This window comes from Castor canadensis, chromosome 11, assembly GCF_047511655.1.
Source record: "Castor canadensis chromosome 11, mCasCan1.hap1v2, whole genome shotgun sequence".
Taxonomy (NCBI): Eukaryota; Metazoa; Chordata; class Mammalia; order Rodentia; family Castoridae; genus Castor; species Castor canadensis.
Genome location: NC_133396.1, coordinates 142,336,777 through 142,356,194, shown reverse-complemented (window position 1 = coordinate 142,356,194; position 19,418 = coordinate 142,336,777). Strand labels below are relative to the sequence as shown.

The following is a 19,418-nucleotide window of genomic DNA, read 5'->3' as shown; positions in this document are numbered from 1 at the left end:
CTCTCCCAAACTGTGCAAATGACCTATTTAATAAAATGTTAAGAACCATGAGTGTAGATCCTTCCCTCTGTAAAACTACAGTAAGTGGAAATAATTCTAAACCTATAACAGAAGGCCAAGAAAAGAACAGTGTCTTAGAGGCAAGTCAGCTAAGCTCCATGGTCTCTTTCCTCAAAAGATCTAATATAAGACATGGACGGGTGCAGTAACATGAGCTTACAGAAGCAAGACCCCAATGTCTTCTTGCTCTAAACTGCATATTAAAATAGACACACAAGGTGAGATCTTTTAATCCTTTTCAGAATAAGACAAGATACAAGTATTATTTAACATTTATAAAAGGTTTTGAATACTAGACCTTCAACAAAATATCAAACTTTCATCTAATTATAATCCCATTAAAGTACATAGATAACTTTGTTCATAACATACGTCATTAAAATCAATGCAAAATATGAAACACAGGCAAGTAATCATATTTTTATTGTTATTATATGTAACATTTTCTGATTATAAAATCTCTTTTCAAAGAAATAACCACACATTGGTGTATTTCCTTTTCTCCTCTTTAACCAAGAGAAAACTGAGCTCATCCCTGGCACACATACATACAGTTTTAAATCCTGAGATTTTTTTAAGTGAATGATTTCCACCCATCTTTCCAAGCAGCATGGAGTGTCAAAAGAGATGCAATTTATGGCTTGCACCACCTGAGGGCACCAGTCCAATCTTCAAACAACTTTTACAGTTTTTATTTACTAAGAAGGAAGCCTGTTCTACTTGGAAGTTTCTGGGCTCAGTAGTGGCTTTAAAAATGTAGTTCAGAAAACATGTGTTGCCTCATAAAAAGTAAAAAAACAGCAACATACGTTGGTATGGGCTTGTATTCCACCTACATGGGAAGATGAGGCAGGACAATCACTTGAGCCCAGGAGTTCAAGGCCAGCCTGGGAAACAGAGATGATAATGATAAATGGGCATGGTTCCTATCCACTGTGTCTCACATCCCAGAAAGAACAGCTGAGTTTTTAGAGCAGGATGAACCAAACCAAATAATTTCAAGTGAAAGGGTAAAGAAACAGACTCAGCTTTGTAAGACTAACCTAGATTCCAAGTTTGCCATCAACAATCAAAAGTTCACATTTTGGCCTTAGACAACAAAATTCACCAATTACTTCAAATAAGTATGTGATTTAAAAGTTGGGAGAAAAGATCTGTTTTAACATATACACAGCAGTTCAGTTCAAGAATACAAGTAAAGCACAGACGGCGTACCTGCCTCCTGTGAATTTAACACTTCTAAGGCATGCATCATGGCACTTGCGAAGACGTTGGCATCCTCTTTGCTGCCGAAGTTGAGACCGTACACCTGCCTAGCATCTCGCCATTGGTGGAAGGTCTGTGTAGCTTGATTGTACTTCAACCCTTTAGGAATGGCACAGTTTATCACCACCTAAAAGACAGCAATGCTTTATAAAATCCAGCTAATTAACTGGCAAACAAAGCAAGCTGATAAATTCTAACTGCATAGTTTCACTCACACCTGTTCCTAATGGACACTGTCAAAATTGGTTAGATCAGATGGCTAAGTTAAAAGCAACCTATAAAAAACATGTGAAGTGACATGTCTGATGTTTACAAAGATATGCCTTAAAACAGTGAATCACAAAATAAACCTTACACCCCTCGCTAAATGTATTTCAACTTGTTTGCTAAAGAGTGACAAGTGCAAAAATACAACATTAATTCCAAAAGGCCCCTCTTTAACTCCTCCCACCCCTCAAAAGGGACTAAACATACCTCCACACCATCAGCGAGCCTTACAGGACTGTGAATTTCACGTTAAGTAGAGTCACTCATTCTGTATTGTAACGTAGCTGCCCTCTTTCCCTCAGCACTAGTTTATGAGAGTCATCCACTTGCTGCACACAGATGTGGTTTCTTCTTTTCAGTCTCTATATGGTATTACTTTGCATTAACTGTTTATTTACCCATTCTCCCATTAATGTGCATTCAGATTGTTTGCAGTTTGGGGTTACTACAAGTAATCTCAATGTCATTTGGTACATATAAGCACACATTTTTGATGGGCATATCCCCAGAAGTGGATTCAGCACAGGCCATGAGCAGAGCTTTCTGAACTGGTTCTCTCCATTTACACTCCCCAGCAGCACACAAAAGCTTGCACAATTATGCACACCAAGGAGCACACAGCTGGCAATGGGGGTCTTCAGGTAGTAATCACCCTGACTGTTAATGAAGTTTGTTACTTTTTCATGTTTTATTGGCTACCAAGATACCTTCTTTTGTGAATGCCTGGTTATAAAAATACATCTCTGGCCCATTTTTCTCCTGAGCTGTCCATCTTTTTCTTCACTGATTTGTAAGAGTTTTTTACATATTCTGGGTAGGATCCCACTGTAGTTATCTGTGTGGCAAATATATTCCATGATGTGCCTTTTTACTCAGTGGTGTCTTGACAAACAGAAGCTCTTCACTTTTATTTAGTTCAAATTACCCATTTTTCCAGGTGCCAGTTAACCCTAGCTGCTCAGGCGGATTGAGGTTCACAGCCAGCCCGGGCAAGTAGCCTGGGCAAATAGTTCTTAAGACCCTACCTCAAAAAAACCCTTCATGAAAAAGGATTTGTGGAGTGGCTCAAGGTGCAGGCCCTGAGTTCAAACCCCCAGTACTGCACCAGAACAAAACAAAACAAAACATCTTTTTCCTTTTTACAGTTAAAAGGGAACTTTATTCATATGTGCATACAATGCTTGGGTTATTTCTCCCCCCTGCCCCCACCCCCTCCCTTACCACTCACTCCGCCCCCTCCCTCTCCCTCCCACCCCCTCGATACCCGGCAGAAACTATTTTGCCCTTATCTCTAATTTTGTTGAAGAGAGAGTATAAGCAATAATAGGAAGGAACAAGGGTTTTTGCTGGCTGAGATAAGGATAGCTATACAGGGAGTTGACTCACATTAATTTCCTGTGCATGTGTGTTACCTTCTATGTTAATTCTTTTTGCTCTAACCTTTTCTCTAGTTCCTGGTCCAAAATGGAACTTTTTGTCCTGCTTAAAATGTTTCTCAATTCCAAAGTCATGAGAACATTGCCTCATTGTATCTTATAGAAGCTCTGTTACTCCACTTTCACATTTGCACCTCTAATCCACCTGAAATTGACCCGTGCCTACTCAGGCTTCCTATGTGTTTGACTGAGGACAGCCATCTAACAGGCCCACCTCTATGTATGTATTCATCGTGCTACAGATCAAGTGTCCACCTGGCTCTGATGTGTCCTGGTGGTCAATGTGCCCAATGTCTGCTGACACTACGATGCCTTATTATTGCAGCTTCACTCCATGTCTCAGCAGCCTCTAGTCTGCCCTCCTACTCTGTTCCTCAAGGTCGCTTTGTCCATTTTTGGTCCCTTGTGTGAAACTACCATTTTATATTCTGAGGGTCAATTTTCACCAAATAATTGTTGGGGTTCTGATTAAGACTGCACTGACCTATATGAGAACAACTGATGTCATAATACAGGGCCTAGAAAGAAAGCTTTCTTAATTTCACCTTAAAATAGGATCTTTTGTGTTTTTTCCTTCTTTCTACCAGACTAGCAAGGTGCTTTCTGTTTCTCTGATAGATAAGGTTTCATGATTATCTGTTTTTTTCCTTTTTATGTGGTGAATTTCTATGATGGATTTTCTGATATTAAACCAACCATACATTCCTAGCATAAACCACCTTGGTCTTCATGCATTACCAATTTTTATACATCCCTGGGTTTTTGTTGCTACTACTATGTTTAGGATTTTACAACTACATTCATAAGTTAAATTAATCTGTAACTTCCTTTCTATTATATTCATGCCAGGTCTTTGTTTTTGATACCCAGTCTCACTATGTAGCCCAGCTGGACTTGAATTCGTGATCCTCCCATCTCAGCCTCAGGTGCTGGGATTATAGGTATGTTCCATCATGCCTGATCATATCAGTTTTGATATCAGAGTTATGAACTGGGAACTGACCTCTTTTTGTATTCTCTGGGGAAAAAATTATATAATACTGGGGTTATTTCATTAAAGGTCTGGTACATACGCAGCACTAGAACCACTGAAATCAAAGTTTTCTTCCTTTTAAATTCCTTTAATTATATTCTTAATTTCTTTAAAAGTAGTAAGACTCAGGTTTGCTGTTTCTTCTTAGCAGTTTTTGGTCAGTTATGTTTTCCTAGGAGTTTATACATTTTATCTGACACACAGCTGAGTTCTATGTATCCCTGTGCTCCTTTTCGTCTGGAAGCTCTACAGAGGTAGCCCTTCCTGATACTCCCTTTTTTCTCTCTCACAGAACCAACTTCTCCTTGGCACAATTGCTTCCATTGCATTGCAGTTTGCTCTTTCCTTTATTACTGTCCTCACTTTGTTTCACTTAACTTTAGTTGACTAGTCCTTAATTTCTTGGGATGAACGCTTTGGCTGGCTAACAGTCAATACTACTGCTTTTCTAATGTAAACATTTAGCCTCTGAATCTTCCTGCAGTTTTAGCTGCATTCTATTGGTACTGATACACAGCACCTTCAGCTCAACAAATTTTTCTAATTTCATAGTGACTTCTTCTTTGACCCATGGGTTATTTAAAGAAGTATTTAACCTCTAAACCTTTAGGATTCCCTACACATCTTATTTCCAGATTAATTCTGCAGTGGGCAGAAAACTGTGTAATTCCAATCTTTTGAAATGTGTTAGTACTTGCTTCATGACCAAGCATAGGTTCAATTGTGAAATATGTGAAGTTATGCTCATGTGTCCCACGTGTGACTCTCCCCAAAGCTCTGCTCAGATCCTCAATCCCCCTTTTAAAACCTGTATGCCTCCTGGTAAACAGAAACTCAACACCAGCTTAGCCTCTCTGGCTCTTTTCTCTCAGATCATGGACCAGTAATTCTTCACTATCACGTAAGTGCTCCAAATACTCTTTACTTTTTTATATTCCAATTGTTTCAGTTCCCAAGGAGAGTCTACCTAAATTGCCTCAACCATCAATATCCAAAAAAGTATGATAACATTTTGAAAACTATTACATTAAGTAAAGTAAGCCAGACACAACAGACAAGTATTTTATGATTCCACTTCTATTAACTACCTAGAAAAGTCTAGTTCATAGAGACAAACAGTAGAACAGGACTCCCCAGGGGCTGGGAGGAAGGGGTAATAGGAAGTTACTGCTTCCGTTTGAAGAGATTAAACACATGCACATTTTGGAGGTGGTGGTAGTGATGGTGACATAACAATGTGAATGTACTTAATGTCACTAGACTGTACATTAAAAAATGGCTAAGATTTCGTGTTATATATTTTATAATAAATATGTGACGACCTCTTATCATTTGGCTTATAAATATTGCAGAGAGGCCACAAATTCTTAGCTACTAGAAATCCAAGGCTACTAAAATTTAACATTAATAGAAAATTACAAATCCAATTTTGAGGCAAATTTATATCTCTATTTGGTAAATAGCTTAAAAATGGGAAACAAGATAGGTGTCATCCATAAGTTTTTAATTTTCTGTCACAGAATATTAGAAAAGTTTGAGAGAAACAGAATCTAAATTGTATTCTAGTACAATTTGGTTCTACTAGAATCAAAATTATATTACATAAATGATTTGACTCACTTTTTCCAACATAAATAATTTTAAATTTGACTCAGTTCTTTCACTCCTCTAACCTTTCAGACTAAAACGCTGCAGTTGTCTTTAAAAATAAGGAAAAGGTATGTTTTCATTTAATGATGACCACTTACTGGACATCCACTGCAGTATGTGCTGTAGGCCCAAGCACTGTGGCTCCAGACACAAGGAGCCTGAACCTACATGGGTGGTACTGCCTTCCGGCCTACAGCTTTATCCACTTTAGCCAGACCGCATCAGGGTAAACAATGCAGTGAACACCTGCACCTTTGTGATTGCCTCAGTCTCTATCTTTATTTATTTATTTATTTTTGGTGGCACTGGGGTTTGAACTTGGGACCTCATTTGCTAGGCAAGTGTTCATACTGTTTGAGTCATTCCACTAGCCCTTTTTTTCGTGATGGGTTTTTTTCAAGATAAGAGTCTCACAAACTATTTGCTGGTTTGGAACCATGATCCTCCTGGATCTCTGCCTCCTGAGTAGCTAGGATTATAGGCATGAGCCACCTGTGCCCAGTCTCAATCTCAATCTTGTCCACAAAATCACCCATGACCCTTTCTCAACAAATGGATGATTCCTTTTTGCCCATTCTGTGCTATGATTTAGATTTGTCTGAACTAAAATATTTAGTAGTACTTCTTTGCTTACATCCACTCTTCACTGCATCTTCCCTTCAAGCCAGAGACTTTATGAGCTACGTAACACCTGAACACAGCACCCAGACATAATGAGCACTCAATAAACATGAAGTGGGCACTGAGGTGTGACTCAACTTGTAGAGCACTTGCCTAGCAAGCTCAAACCCCAGCACTGCCAATTCACAAATGCTGGGTGATTCCTTTTTAAAACAGTGATTATTACAAAGATTTCAGATGCTTATTAAGTTACAACACGTTTTTACTCAGAATAGACTAATGATCACTAGGAGAAGCAATGATGTTAGAAGAAGAGACTGATTATTTACTAGATTTACTCCTAGACATTAACAATTATTTAAGAAGTTCCTTTACAAAGTTACACTTTCTAATTGCTTACTGCTAGTTATATGTAAATGTCCATATTTTAAAGTGCTGATCTTGTATCTAGCCATCTTGCTGAACAATCTTGTTAGTTTTATCTGAAGATACTCTTGGGATTTTTTAAATGTGGTAAATAAGTCCAGCTGTTTCTTCCTTTTCAAACCTTAAAGCTTCTACTTCTTTATTTCTGTACCATGTCAGCTAGAATATCCTCTGTAAATGAGAGTGATTCACATTGAATCCTTGTCACTCACAAGTTCAATGAAACCACTGGACACTGACATTCAGCAAGGTCTTTTCTGTCAGCTTGTATTATCTACCTTTACCAACTAAGAAAATCCATTTTATGTTTAACGTGCTGGGAACTGCTATGTAGTGACTGTATTTTATAAGGTGCTCTTCCTGAATCTCATTTCTTGTAGGCATTCTCCTGGTAAATCACATTACCACGTTATCTAATGTTAAACATTATTGAGGGGGAGAAAGATAAGTCCCCTCTGGTCAGGAGCTGGTCTTTTCTTTATTCATACACATTGCTGACTTTGGTCTCTGAGTATCTCAATGATGATGTCTATATCTGTATGTATATTCGTAATTGAGACCAGTTTATCATTTTCCTCTTTTAAACTGCTCTTCTCTATTTTACATATCAAAATTATACTAGCCTTATAAAGTACCGCCCTCTATAATTATTTTCATGAACGAGATAATCTCTTGAGGTTTTAAAATTTCATCTGTAAATGCTTTGTGGACTCTCCTGAATCTTTTTTAAATTTGGGGATAAGTAACTATCTTTTTTATTTTATGATTGAAGGTCTTCTGTGTTTTTATACTTTTCTGTCAGTTTTAGAAAATTATCTTTTTCTACAAAATGGCCGATTTATTGACACAAAGTTTTTTTATAGTATTCATTATAATTTTTACCTCCTTTCTACAATGATAATATCCACTTTCATTTCTAGTATTGTTCATTTTCACCTTTTCTGTTTGACGCTGCCAGTTTGTCTTCTCTATGATGCAGCTTATGTTAATTTGTTGGATTTGTTTTTATTAATCAATTTCCTTTTTTGGTATTTTCTTCTTTGCTCATTGGCATAACCTCATTACTTCCCCTGCGTCCCTCCCACCCCCAGTGTATGCAGTTAGTGCTTGCCCAACTAAAGACAGCTTATACATCCCACAGGCTTCTATACATAGTATCTTATTACTCGGATGCAAGTATTTTTTCTTATTTTCTAAATATTTTCTAATTATCAAAATAATTTGATCTTGCAATCACAAAAATATTTACAAGTATGGTTCAGTCATAAGATAGCCCAAATCTCTAAAGAATAAAAATGTGAGGAAATTCCCTAGGTTAAATAAATGTCCAATTATTTTTAAATACTCATTTTCTTTTCTGTTGACATTTAGGATTATCAGTATGAACAAATGACCAATTCACCAAAAAAATGTATTTATTTTTATTTTACATCTATTAGCTTAGAATACTTTATTAAGAATGTTCAACAATTTCCATGAAGTTTTAATTACCCAGTTTTCATTTTGATCTCTGTAAAGCATCATGGAGAATATTTGATTTGTCTTTGGCCTAACTCACCACTGGTACACCTGCTAGAGGATGAATAGAGAAGCCAACAGGGGACTGGAGAGACCACAGACAGGCCTCACCACACAGTAAGAAAAGGAGAGAGGCTAAGGAAAAGAAAGGACAGAGTGAGAGGGAGACAGAGAAAAGGCAGTGGTAGAAAGAGAGCCATGTTGAAACAGTCTGTACTAATCAGTTGATTTGGTATATCCAGGAATTGCTTTCTGTACTGACTCTCTCCGGAGGAGCACTGTCTTTGTTTTTATCTAGTATCCCCTGAGTTTCACTGGCCTGCAACCAGTGTTTGTTAATAATTTCTTGGCTGGAGTCACCTGAGTGAAGCTGGAGTTTCCATTTTTCAAGGAAGCACCTAAACCAGCTCAGGCAGAAACAAATTCCTTTGCCTCACTGTCCTGATAGGAAAATTTCTTAATCCTCTTTTTATGGGATGCAGTCCGCTACAATTCTGAGTTTTTTGCAAAGACATAACTTTCAAAGCCCTACCCTCACTGGCCTATGTCCAAGTTCCTGGCTACTCTAGTTCATAATCTCTATCCTGGCTGCTGCAACATCTATTCACACACAGCCCTACACGTCCTAGTGAAAACCCAGGGACCCACCTTCCTCTAGCAAGGACTCAAATGTGCACTGAAAAAAAAAAAAAAAAAAAAAAAGTAATTGTATTTTCCCTGCATTTTGTAGCAGGATGATTTCAACATTGGTCTTTCCAACATCTTTTCCTAAAGTATTTTGTAAACCTACAACCGATGAAAGTTCTTGCTGCTGGTTAATGCTAGTAAGACCCTATCTACTCTTTTTTCTGTCTGCTGCTTCTGATCTGTCAGGTACCAAGAAATCAAGTTACTTTCTTGGACATGCAGTGCAGAGAATTGGTAAACGCTTAGCTGCCATCCTAAATAAGAACTGCAAAACTCTAACTATCCCAGCAACCTTAAGACCTACCACTTTCTATCATCTATGAACTTAACAATATTTTCTAAGACTACTTATAACTTTCAACTCCTTTCTCTAGTCCCACCAACCCACACCTCTGGCAGGAAATAAATCCCATAAACATCTGCTCCTAAAGTAGCATTTTATCTTTGTTTTTCCTAAATTTATTTTAGATTGCAAAAACTGGCAATCTAAAAAAATCTAAACTGGCAATCTAAAAAATCTGGAAGGCCAGATAAACTAATGAAGACTCATGAAGAGAAACACATACTTTCACTTTTATAATTAGTTCTAAGTCTCCTCTAAACTCAGGCTTCTAAGAGGCAGAATGAATGGGCGAGGAAGCAAGTCTGTATTTAACTTTCTCAGGTAGGTTACTTTGATCAGACTTTTTGAAGCACTATTTGATTTTACTCAATATACCAAGTCCATCTGTAACACCAGATAGTCTTTAAATAAGAACTTGAGCAGTCCCTTACCTGGTGGTCCTGAATCTTCCTGCCCACCACTCTGAATGTGTTGTTGCCTGTATGGTGATATATATGAACTCTGCTAAACCCAGTTGAGCCACCAGCTGGCACCCACTTCTTATTGGCATCATCATAAACCATCACAGCAGCTCTTGCCTGACAGATACTCTGTTCGCTGTAAAAAAAAAAAAAAAAAAAAGTTCAAACTTGAGATATTTAAAATATGCCAGATATCCCACGTAGCCATATAAGCCAAGGTAAGCCAGCCTGGCAGTCGATCAACAATCAGTATTCTTACTGAGTGCTGGAAACCACAGTGAATAAGAGACTCCCTGCCCTTGTAAGTGGAGTCTGAACAGAAGGCAAAAACACAAAGGTAATAAAAGTCCACAAGAGAAGGCCAGGACCCACAGACAGCATATAGACAAGCTGCACAGAAATGTTTCCTTCTAAATGTATCTGATTCATTCATTAAAGTGATACAATGATAAGTATAAATTAATCACCATTTGTTTACTGTATATGTGCTTACTATATTGGTGACCTTTTTTTTTTTGGAGGGGGGGGGCTTGACCTCAGGGCCTTCACCTTGAGCCACTCAACCAGCTGTATTTTTTGTTTTTCAAGATACGGTCTTCTGAACTATTTGCCCAGACTGGCTTCAAACCGCAATCCTCCTGATCTGTGTCTCCTGAGTAGCTAGGATTACAGGTGTGAGCAAACGGCAGCCAATGACAAAATTATTTTTATCACCAGGCTTACTTCAAGGTCTGTAGCAAATCCAGATAGGAGCAATCTTTCCCCTTGAGACATGGGAGTTGCCACTGACAACCAGTGAGGCAAGGTGACTACAGCCTTGGCTCCCTCTGGTCAAGGTAATACCCTCTGCTTCCACAGTCTTTCATCTCAAAGTGTGAAAGTAAAAGGAAATGATTTCTAAGGACTCTACTAGAGTTTACATTCTAACCTCCACAGATTCAAGTGGAAAAGGCAAATTCTGTGACAGAACTGTTTAAGTCAGAGCTTCATTGACCTCAATGATTTGTTACCAAGTGATACAGAGATAAAGACAAAAAATACAGAGGTCAATTTCATATTAAGCAATAGGTTCATCTTTTAAATATTCTAGAAGACTCCTGGATTCGATTTTTCCTTACTCCATGCCAGGTTTTATTTTTTACGAAAATCAAATACCAAAATTGAATGTCAGAAATAGATTGGCCATTAACCAATTAATATAACTCAACTTGCACAGACAAACCTGGATAATCCTGCAATCCCATGCATGAGGAAGCACTGTTCAATCCACCAGCTTCTGTGAATTAAAAGGCTTCTGTTTGGGTTCCTCCCAAACAGCCTCAGACACACAAGGTCATCCTTACCCTCTCCCTCACTCATTCTTCCTTTGAATGAACACAGCTCTGGAGAAGGGGGTTGTGGTCAGTCTTGTCCAGACTCAATGACAAGATGAAGACCTAAAGCAGTTACTGTACTACCCTGAATAGTTAAATCCATTTCATAACCATGAGGCTGTAACTGTTTATAATTTCCCATTAGGGCAATTTTACAAACACTGTCTTGTAACAGTATTGCTACAGCTATCCCAATGGTGCTAAATTTTTTCATGCTCCCCTGAATTTTTTTTGGTAAAATCCTTCTAGCATTACAAACAAGTCAATGACTAAAGCTTGAATGATTTTTAAAGGATCAATTAAAGGGCACTTGTCAATATAGCAGTCCACTCACAACAAAAATATTTGCTAAGTGACAGCTTTTCTACAACTCTATACCAAGATTCTGTGGAGTAAGTGAAAGCAAAGTGCTTCTTACAGCTTTACTACTAACTGAAAAATCCAAGCAGATCTGTAGGGCTGGAGGTGGGGCTCAAGTGGCAGGCACTTGCCTAGCATGTCCAAGTCTCTGGGTTCAATTCCTAATACTACAGACTAAAAAGTAAAAATAATAATGATCTGTGAATCAATACAGAACAATGTTTTCCAGTTTTAAAAAGTATTTTTGGGCTTATATTCTCTTTCCCAAAATCCAAGAAATACTGTCTTTTGAAGAAATCCCAATGAGCCAGCGCCAGTGGCTCACACCTGTAATCCTAGCTACTCAGGAGGCAGAGATCAGGAGGATCATGGTTCGAAGCCAGCCCAGGCAAACAGTTCACAAGACCCTATCTCGAAAAAACCCTTCACAAAAAAGGGCTGATGGAATGGCTCAGGTGTAGGCCCTGAGTTCAAATGCTGGTACCAGCAAAAAAAAAAAAGTCCCAATGAGATCATACAAGCTAAAGCAATCCTCCATTTTGTAAATTATATCATGCTATACCTTAAAAAAAAAAAAGTCTTTAAAAACCTTGGAAATCTAAAGCCAAGAGAATTAGGTATTTGTTCTAAAGTCCTCCACTACACCAGCCTCTCTACTGTTGTGCAGTGGGTTACTGGAGACACCCCAAATATTAAACACATGCTTAATTTAATAGCTTTCACTAGTGGTAGAGCACCTGCCTGGCAAGTGCAAGGCTCTGAGTTCAACCCGTAATACTGCACTCCACTAAAAAAAAAAAGTCAGAAAAAGAAACCGCATCCTTTCTGAGCATGGCTGAACATGTACAGATCTGAGCTGTCATTATCACCTGAACAGTACAGTATATAACTACTCAGCACTTACACTGTATTAGGACTCTAAGTAATCTAGAGATGACGTAAAGTATACGCACAACCCATGCATACTGAGGGACCACTGTATATACAAACCTCTTAGTCAACAACCAAAGGTACAGTCACTTCAGGTCTCTGGGAAAGCTAGGACTACAGCAACAAGGACGCTCCCAAAGGAAGATATCCAGGAAGCCAAGAAAGATCAAAAATTAAAAAAAAAAAGTTGATTAGTTTTCTGATGAAGAAATCTTCAAAATGAGATGTTAAAATTACAAATTCAACTTTAAACAAAGCCCAGAAGTACTAGGAAAAGCCAAAAGAAAGAAAGAAAAAATTAGATATTGGTAAGAGCTTGGGTATATTACTAGAGACGTGATAACAGCCATGTGAGTATGTAGCCAGGTGAAGGGACAGGTTAAGCTCAAATAATTTTAATACTACAAAGACACAAGACATACAGAGGAGCCACATGAAGGCCAGCAGGAAGGGATGGCACTGCCCAGGTTTACTAACAAACGTGCTATTACCATTCCTTGCCCAGCACTTGAGAACCTCTCCTCACCAGAGACAGACCCGCTGTGATACAATAAAAAAACACTTGGTTTTAGTCCCAGGTTCCAGGCACAAAGCTCTTAAAACATTTGCACTCTCCTGAGTGTGTCTCTGCTATGCTAATGAAATGACTCTTGGCTGGGGTTCCTGGATAGCTCAGGATGGATGGCTAGAAGTACCAAGGCAGGACTAGAGGAGGAGAGGAGCGGAGGAGAGCTGGAGCCTGGCCAGTGCTTTTTTCAGTCCATCTGTGGTAACGCCCCCATCAAAACCCTGATGGTGCTGGAAGTGGTATGCAGAAAGCTCCAAGTCCCACAACCCAGGCCATGATCTACACAGCACTTATACTTAGCTGTTCCTGACCTGCGTCCTTTACAATGAGCCCGTCACAGCAGAGCTCTGAGTTCTGAGATCATTCCAGCACATTATCAAATGTGGATGGGAAATGTGGGTGGGCATGGATGGAGGGGTGACTGTGTACAGACACTTGGGTAATCTGGCACCTCATTTGCAGCTGGTGTCTGGTGTGAGGGCCACTGGGTGGGGCTGGGTCCTAAACTATGGTGTCTGTGTTTGCTCCAGAAAGTTACTGTCAGAATTGAATTGTTGAACATCCAGTGGGTGATGGAGAATAGATAGGCCATGTGACAAAAAAAGTTCATTCATATGCTAACTAGCTACAGGTGTGATATACAGAATACACCTATGAAACCTAGGTTTTGCATCTTACCGACCTACAAGAGTCAAAGACAGATTGAGTCAATTAGTACAGAACTGCTTGTCAATATTTTGGCTTTATTTGCCAGATGAGCAACTGGAGGGTGGGGAAGACCACTGTGACTTAATAAAACGAGGATATTTTTGGAACCTAAAAATAGGAATTAAAAAAAATCTTAAAATTATTAAATGTACCTAAAAATAGGAATAAAAAAATCTTAAAAATCATTAAATGTAATAACTTTCACTTTCTAAACAATTCTCTACATTATTCAAGTTTATTTTTTTCTTCCCCCATTTTTCTCTGGTCTAGTAATGTAAAACTGCCAGGCGTGGTGGTGGAGCACACCTGTAGTCCCAGCCCTCAGGAGGCTGAGGCAGGAAAATCATGAGTTTTAGCCAGCCTGAGCTCTGCCCTGCCCATTCTGGCAGCCACAATAGAAAGAAAGTATCACTGGTGGATATACAAACAATGGAGCAATGCATCTTTACAGGACCATCCTATCTGCATCAAGACAAGCCTCAAAATGAAAACCCGCCACTCTTCGAGATGCTGAGTCAGTGAAGCAACTATGAAAAGATTAAACTAGTAAATTACTAAATTGTAGTTTTGTGACGACCAGGCACTAAATTAGTTACAAACAAAAACTGCATTTTTATGATCCAACGCAAAGCTAGAGACAGCTAGTTTACAAAAACAAAGTCTTAAAAATGGCACTGCATTACAATCTTGTGGCTTTGTCAGATAGTTCACCTCTGAATATAGTCAAGTTTCCTGACCAGGTACATACAACAGTAGAGAAATCTTGCCAAATTCTGTCCTCACAGATACCAAGGAATGAAATGTTTCATTCCTTGTAATTAAACTAAGGACTGCTTGGCTAATCATGTATAAACTATTCACTGACATTGCAATAAAGTTAAGTTCTGGGGCAAACAAGGGACCTTGAGGACACTGACTATCCCAAGACCCCTGCAGAAAGAGAATAGGCTCCTCTTTACTGAGGGCCCCTCGCCCTTCAATTTTTTTGGCTTTCAAACCACGGCTAGCATGTGCTGCCACCATGTGGCCTTCTGGGCTTTGCGGTGACTGAGAAGTGACCGCCAAGAGCTGCAATTATTCCTGCAGAGCATGAACCTGGCTTTTGGAAATTGGGGTTCTTGGCTCTCTGAAACAGGAGGAAAGCACTGGGGACTCTGGGCCAAAGCCAGAACTTGACTGGTGGGCAGAGGTCCTATTCAAACGAGCTATGGGACTGCTCACAACTAGAAAGACTCCATATAAGGATTTTATCTGAACTCTGAGAGACTCAAGATGCAACATAAAAATGGGATCCTTACCTTCTAAAGAAACTTACTCCACCTTCTGCTTACCAATACACACCAGCCTTTTACATTAAAGAAAACTAACGTGTCTGAAGAATGAGAGACACCACAGGTACAGAGCACAGAGAATCAGCAGTGTGAAGAGGCATCAAGAGGATGGCCACCTGCAAGGCCAGGAGGGAGGCCTCAGAGGACCCAAACTTATCACTTTGATCAGGAACTTCTAACTCCAGAACTGTAAGAAACTAAACTTCTCTTTGTGTCAGTAACAATAATAAAATAAACTTGAAACTTGTATTTCAATTAGCCAACTACTATCACTGGTAGATTATAAAATGAAGACATATACTAGACTATTTTATGAAATATTAAACAACTTTTCTTCTTTGATATCCTATTTTTTTAAAACAAAACAAAACAAAAAAAACCCAGAGGAAAACTTTCTGGTTGCAAATAACAATTACGTTCTGCTGTCATAGTTCACTGACTTAGGAAAATGTAAAAACACTGTGAAAGTCACTGAGACACAGCAGATACAAGTAAAGGCAAGGAACAAACTTATTTTGTGCAAGGCAAGGAAACCATCTGGGATGCAGCCATTCCAGTGTGTGGAAGGGCAGAACTTCCCCCAGAAAATACAGAGCTGTGCATCACTAGTCATTCTGAGTAATATCAACCACTTTTCAAAGATGAAATGCTGTTCTCACTAGAAACTCTATTCCACAATATGTATGTGTGTGTATATATATATATATATATATATATATATAATATGCAAAATACAAAAGAATCTAGTACAATGGATTCAGAATCACTAAAAAACCTCATTATATCCGAAGCAAATCACCATGCTTTAAAAAACATTTAAGCAAATATCGGACCATCCTTTAGGATGAAAAATTCTCAAACTATGAAGAGACTGTCACTATGACCTTAAAGGAGGAACTTCCCACATGCATGGTGCACATTTAGGAAGAGTGGGGTTATCTTTTAAATAATTGTAACATTACTATTTCATCTTCAACCCCTTACTTGAGTAAGTATAGTCTACAAAATTCAATGTGACTCAGCCAATAAAAGAGAACTCACCACTGTCAACAATGTATCTGAAGACAGACAGGAAAGTAACAAAATGAAAATGCACAAAGTTCCTACTCTTAGAACCAAAAAAAAAGGGAGAAACTGGGATGAAGTCTGTAGGAGGCTGTGGAGAGGAAAGAATGGAAATCCTAGCGAAGGTAAAAAGAAACCTAACAAACCAGTAAGACTAAGCCCATGTGGGACAGAAGCCTGCCTGCAATACCCCTCCAGCTGGGCACTTCCAGGAGGGGCTCAGCCTGGGGTGCAGGAGCACAAATTCCAGCACACCTGTCTTTTAGAGACATCATAAATGCCCCAGTATCTTAAGTAACAGTATCAGAGTTAGTGACTCTTTAAAGTAGTCATGGAGACAAGATTCTTCATGAAAAGTTCAGTCTTTCACAAAAATTTATGACTTTGTAAAGTTTAAGACAATTAACTACTTAGGTACCTCTCATTTGCACTTTTCGAATTAGTAAAACTCTCTCCTGTCTACCACAGCTCTTTTTCTCATCAAAATGAAGCTACAAGCTGATTCCTTCCCATGCCCACCTGTGGGTGCCAGCTAAGCTGGTTCCCGACACAAGGACTCAAATAGACATTTGTACTTTTGAGTTCACAGCAGTCCAAAAGTGTAATGACTCAAGCATCCACTGGCGGCTGGATAATGCTAGTGCACAGACAGGCGTTTACAAACCACAGACGCTGACCTGAGTCACAACATGGACGAACTTGAGGACGCTATGCTGCGTGCAGTAAGTCAGAAACAAACACGGTACTATTCCACTTATATGAGGTTCCTCACAGAGGCAAATAATAAAATGGGGGCTGAGAGAGGAAGGAAGAGGGGATTACTGAATGGATAGTCTCTGGTCTGGAGATGATGCTTGTGATGGCTGCACAGCCACTGGAATGGACTTGGGGCATGATGTGTGGCATGGCAAACATTGTGTAGTGAATAATTTACCACAATAAAATGTATAATAGCTTTAAATATGGAGAAAAGGTAATGAAATATTTTATCCAGAGAATAAAAGTTCACTAATCTTCCTTGCATTTTACTTACTAATTTTTTCCTGAAGCCCAGGCTGAATTATGCCTTGTGGGACTAGCATACGTATAGGCATGTAGGGCTAGTATTCTTTACCTAGCCATCCATCTCTCTCTTTTTTAATTGGCCTGCAATTTCAAAGATCAATTCCCAGTGCACCCATGCCCTCATTAGCAGCGTGCCAGCTCACCACAAGCATATACATCTAGAACTGACCGCAGAAGGGAGAAGTGGGCAAACACTCACTTGGCCACACACACTTCCTGTCCTAGTCAGTCCTCCACAAGCAAGATATTTTTCTTGGAGCAACAGAATAGACTCTGTGTCTTGCAGGTTTATGCCTCATGTTATTTTCATCATGCTCCATGGCAAAGCAGCCCAAAGTACTCCCAAGCACTGCTGAGTTAAAAACACTGCTTGTAGCTAACTTCAGCTACAAGATGCCAGGCGAGGCCATATTAGCACAGACTTGAAGTAAAATCAGGGTGGAGGGAGTGACCTTTTTCCTCAGTTTGTGAGGTTATGAGTGCCTCAGGAGGTGATTCGATAAGCAGCATGAGCAACAGGCAACACAGTGGCATATGAGATCCAGAAAAAAAACCTGCATCAGGGTTACTGCAGTATCTCAGCCTTCTGTTTGTCCCCAGATCTAAGCAAGGAGGATGCTGCTCCCTATAACAGCACAATGTGCCCCTTTCCCGATGACTACCCATAGATAAAACTGTAAACCTTGGGGAAATGTACAGAGCTATGTGAAGAGACTGGAGAGCGACCAGAGGAACCTGACTCTTGCAAGACCACTAGCCTGACCACTGGCTCTGGTCTGTGCTCTCCAGAATACTAACACAGAAAATCCCACTGCCTCTAGCTGCAGCCCCAAGTTGATAGTTCCAGGATTATCTTGGCATGGGGCAAGAACCAGGGCAGAATTTTATACAGGAACTCTGCCTGAACCTCTGCATGCCCCTGACCTAGCATTCGCATATACAGCATAGTGAACAAGCAACTAAAAGCACTGAACTAAAATCTGATCTGCTGCCCAAGAGAGTAAATTTGTTGTTTATGTCCAACAAAGTTATTTGCCTGCTATAGCCACAAAAAATATAAACACTCTTCAGAGAGCCATACAGAAATTTAGAGACTCCACTACCTCATTTTAAGGGCCCAGAACACAACTGAAGATTATGTGATAGTCAAGAGAAAAGACAGTCCGTGGAGTCCAGTAATAGAAGAGGTGAAGACCATGAAATCTGGGCTGGATGTCCAACTTACAAAGCTTGTGTTTGCAAAACGGCCAGAGTATTTGCAGAGTTTTTTCTAAATATGAGACGAAACTTCTGCTACTGAAAATATATACTTTTCTTTGTTATTAACAATAGAAATTTCCACCTGGATTTAGCAGAATGAATACAGCAGAAGAATTAGTCAACTGTGTATCAATAAAAATGGTCCCACTTAAGACAAGAGAGACTGGAGGTGTGGATCAAGTACTAGAATGCCGCTTTGCAAGCATGAAGCCCTGAGTTCAAACCCATTCTACCCCAAACCAAAAAGATCAGAGAGAGAAAAGGATGTGTGTGTGTCGGGGGGGGGGGGGGGTGAACAGAAAGTTAGGGACCAAAGGGACAAGATCAACAAGTCTAAAAACATGCAAGAGTCTGGGACACTCCCACCCCCACCCCAAAAAGCAAAGCATACTAAATCTGGAAATAACCAGTGGCATGCAGCATAGCCAAAGATAAGGTTGGAGGAACACTAGAAGCAGCGAGAGGAAAGGAAGCATCATGCATAGATGAGAGCCACAGTTACAGTGACCACGCACTTCCCTTCAGGGGCAGGAAGATCAGAAGACACTAAAATGGTGTCTTTAGAGTGTTCAAACACAAATGCTAAACCCAGAATTCTACATTCAGGGAAACAGTCTATAAAACTGAAGGCAAGTCAGGCACTGGTAGCACACACATGTAATCCTAGCTACTTAGGAGGTTGAGATCAGGAGGATCACCATCTGAGGACAGCATGGGCAGGGAGCTTGAAGAACCCATATCGACCAATAGCTTGGTGTGGTGGCACACACCTGTGTGCCAAGCTACACAGGAAGCTGAGATCAGGAGGACTGCAGTTCCAGGTCAGTCCTGGCCAAAAAGTATGCAAGACCCATCTCAATGGAAAAAAGCTGGGTATGGTGGTATATGCCTTTCATCCCTGCAACAGTGGAAAGCTTAAAATGGGAGGACTGCAGTACAGACCAGACTGGGTAAAAAGTGATACCCTATCTCCAAAATAACTAGATAAAA

The 19,418-nt window shown here is 39.6% G+C and overlaps 1 protein-coding gene across 12 annotated transcripts in view; it reads right to left on the bottom strand.

The window, feature by feature from the left end:
• Enah (ENAH actin regulator) overlaps positions 1-19,418 on the bottom strand; it is a 139,156-nt gene that overhangs the window by 58,253 nt on the left and 61,485 nt on the right. For 11 of the 12 annotated variants that reach the window (XM_074048862.1, XM_074048867.1, XM_074048870.1 and 8 more), the window contains exons 2-3: positions 9,739-9,904; positions 1,276-1,453 (exon numbers count right to left, since the gene is read on the bottom strand). In XM_074048862.1, the coding sequence (XP_073904963.1) occupies positions 1,276-1,453; positions 9,739-9,904 (344 nt within the window). Of the gene's footprint in view, positions 1-1,275; positions 1,454-9,738; positions 9,905-12,491; positions 13,829-19,418 lie in introns of those variants that run through there. The other variant, XM_074048864.1, reaches the window with a different exon arrangement.